The sequence below is a fragment of the Myotis lucifugus genome, unplaced genomic scaffold (genome assembly GCF_000147115.1).
Source record: "Myotis lucifugus unplaced genomic scaffold, Myoluc2.0 scaffold_557, whole genome shotgun sequence".
Classification (NCBI taxonomy): domain Eukaryota; kingdom Metazoa; phylum Chordata; class Mammalia; order Chiroptera; family Vespertilionidae; genus Myotis; species Myotis lucifugus.
In genome coordinates this window covers 65,684-68,065 of record NW_005871605.1, presented here as the reverse complement: position 1 = coordinate 68,065, position 2,382 = coordinate 65,684, and the positions used below count along the sequence as shown (strand labels likewise).

Sequence of the window (2,382 nt, the reverse complement as noted above, 5' to 3'; positions counted from 1 at the left end):
CAAGCACTCACTTGGTCACCCACAAGTGTACTTCCGCGTTCAAGGTTACGGACTTCTAGTCAGTAAGTCAGCTGGGACTGCCCCTTGCTGAAACCTCATTGTGCCCTAGGATACAATGTTTCCTAACCACCGGGTAGGGCAGCTTCTGGCCTGACACCAGCAAGGCACAGAGCCCACCTTTGGGGGACACTGGGCTTGAAGCTCTGCTGTCACCTTTGAACACAGGGTCTCACTGTTTCATTCCCAATGGGCCCTGCAGGTTATGCTGTTGGTCCCAGTGGGCTGGTCCGTTTATTAGAAACTAGAGGCCCAGCGCACGAAAGCGTGCACAGGTAGGGCCCCCAGGCCTAGCCTGCCATCAGGGCCATCTTCCGCCCACTCGCCAGCCCCCAGTCTCGCCCCACCGCCACCCAACCCGGTTCCCCGTGGTTCCCTGTTCGCCATCCAGCGATCGAAGCCTGTGGGCCAGGGAGAGGGACCAAGAGGTGATCAATGCACCTCACAGTGACTGGTCGATGGGTCGTTCTGGTCGTTACGCTGTTATGATCACTGGCCTTTTATTATATAGGATGAACATGCTGGTAATATATATATAATTCCTTGAGGGATAAATATGATTCAGAGATAACCTTAAACCCCAATTTAGAATCTGTTTTTAAGCAGATATTTTTTGTAAATATATTTTCATTGATTTCAGAGAGGAAGGGAGAGAGAGACAGAAACATCAATGATGAGAGAGAATCACTGATTGGCTGCCTCCTGCATGTCCCCAACTGGAGATGGAGTCCGCAACCCTGGCCTGTGCCTTTGACCAGAACAGAACCAGGACCCTTCAGTCCGCAGGCTGACAATCTATCCACTGAGTCAAACCGGCCGGGGCGGGCAGATATTTTTGCAGTGGACATTTAAAGATGAAAAAGAAACCATCTGAAAACCCACTCCTCTAACACCTTTTCCGCAGGGTCTGCCTGGTGGGACCATAGACACATCCCAAATATTACACAGTTGCAACTGTTACCAACGACGCACAATTATCCTTTTTAGTGGTTGCCCGCCGTTCAGCTCCACGTTCCTATGACCCAATTTGCCACTCTTCTGTGAAAGGCTATGAACACACACTTCGGTGTCTATCTTCATGAACACAGGTTTCATACCCCCGCCCCCCCCCCCCCCGTGGTGGAGGTGGGGAGCGGTGGCTGTATCGTCTGCCCAGGGTCAAGCATGTGGACATGTCTGTGGCTCTGAATGGACAGGATTCCTCTCCGAGGGCTGGTGAGATGCCCCCACACTGTACCCGCCAACCCCGTTCCCACACACCCAGGGCGGGACCGTTTCGTTCACGTTGGTTTAAAAGGGCTCACCCAATAGTGTCACTTACAAGTGACAACTGAGGATTGCGTTTGCCTTTCTATTCCCCGAAACCGATGCATCACCTCCACCACCCTGAGAAGCCGTGTGGTCAGACGGCGGGGTCCTCGGTGAGTGGGAGGTGGGGGACCTCTGTCCGTGCAGGGCCAGCAGCCCGAGAGGAAGCTGTGCTCCCGCGGGCTTGCTTACAGTCCTGCCCAGGGGCGAGACGCGGTGGCCCAGCGCCCGCAGCGTCCCCCCGCCCCCGCAGCTCCCGTGGCCCCCACAGAAACATTACTTACTATTTGAACTGCACCTGGTACACCACCGGCCCCGCCTCGTGGCTCAGCGACCCCGGCTCCCAGCTCAGGACCTGCTCCGTGTTGTAGAGCCGAATCTTCGTGTTCTGAGGAGCAGGCAGCTGGGAGGGAGAGTCTTGAAAGGGGCCCAGGACAGGAGGAGGGAGAGCGGGGAGGAAAGGAGACAAAGGAGAAAATCAATCACAAACGTTGAAACGCACGCTGTGGAAGCTCTCACCCGGCTCCGGTCCATCCCAGCTTAGAAACGGCATCGCCTGATCGCCCTGGCTGCCCTCTCCACTGTGACCAGAGATGGCACCGCCGCCACGGTCCCTGGGGAAGCGGGTGCGGGCTGCCTTCCCGCCTGCCGGCCCTCCGTGCGGCCCTGGGCTAGGAGTCTGGCCGGCCCGGAACGCCTGCCTGTCCCTGCGAGTGTGTGACTGCGCAGGTAACCTGCCAGCGCGCCTCCGTTTCTTTTATTAAAAAACTCGGGGTCCAGTGCACAAAATTCATGCAGAGTGGGGGTCCGGCCTGCACCCTCTCCAATCTGAGACCCCTGGAAGGATGTCTGACTGCCCTCTCGCAATCTGGGACCGCTGGCTCCTAACCACTCACCTGCCTGCTGGCCTGATTGCCCCCAACTGCCTGCCCTGCCGGCCTTCTCGTCCCCAACTGCCCCCACCACCGGCCTGATTGCCCCCCAACTGCCCCCCCACCGCTAGCCTGATCACCCCCA

At 57.4% G+C, this 2,382-nt stretch overlaps 1 protein-coding gene across 1 annotated transcript in view; it reads right to left on the bottom strand.

Moving 5' to 3' along the window:
• Positions 1-2,382, bottom strand: part of IFNGR2 (interferon gamma receptor 2) — a 20,186-nt gene that overhangs the window by 14,404 nt on the left and 3,400 nt on the right. Inside the window, exon 2 of the mRNA XM_023745595.1 lies at positions 1,650-1,841. Within this exon, the coding sequence (XP_023601363.1) occupies positions 1,650-1,841 (192 nt within the window). The remainder of the gene's footprint in view (positions 1-1,649; positions 1,842-2,382) is intronic.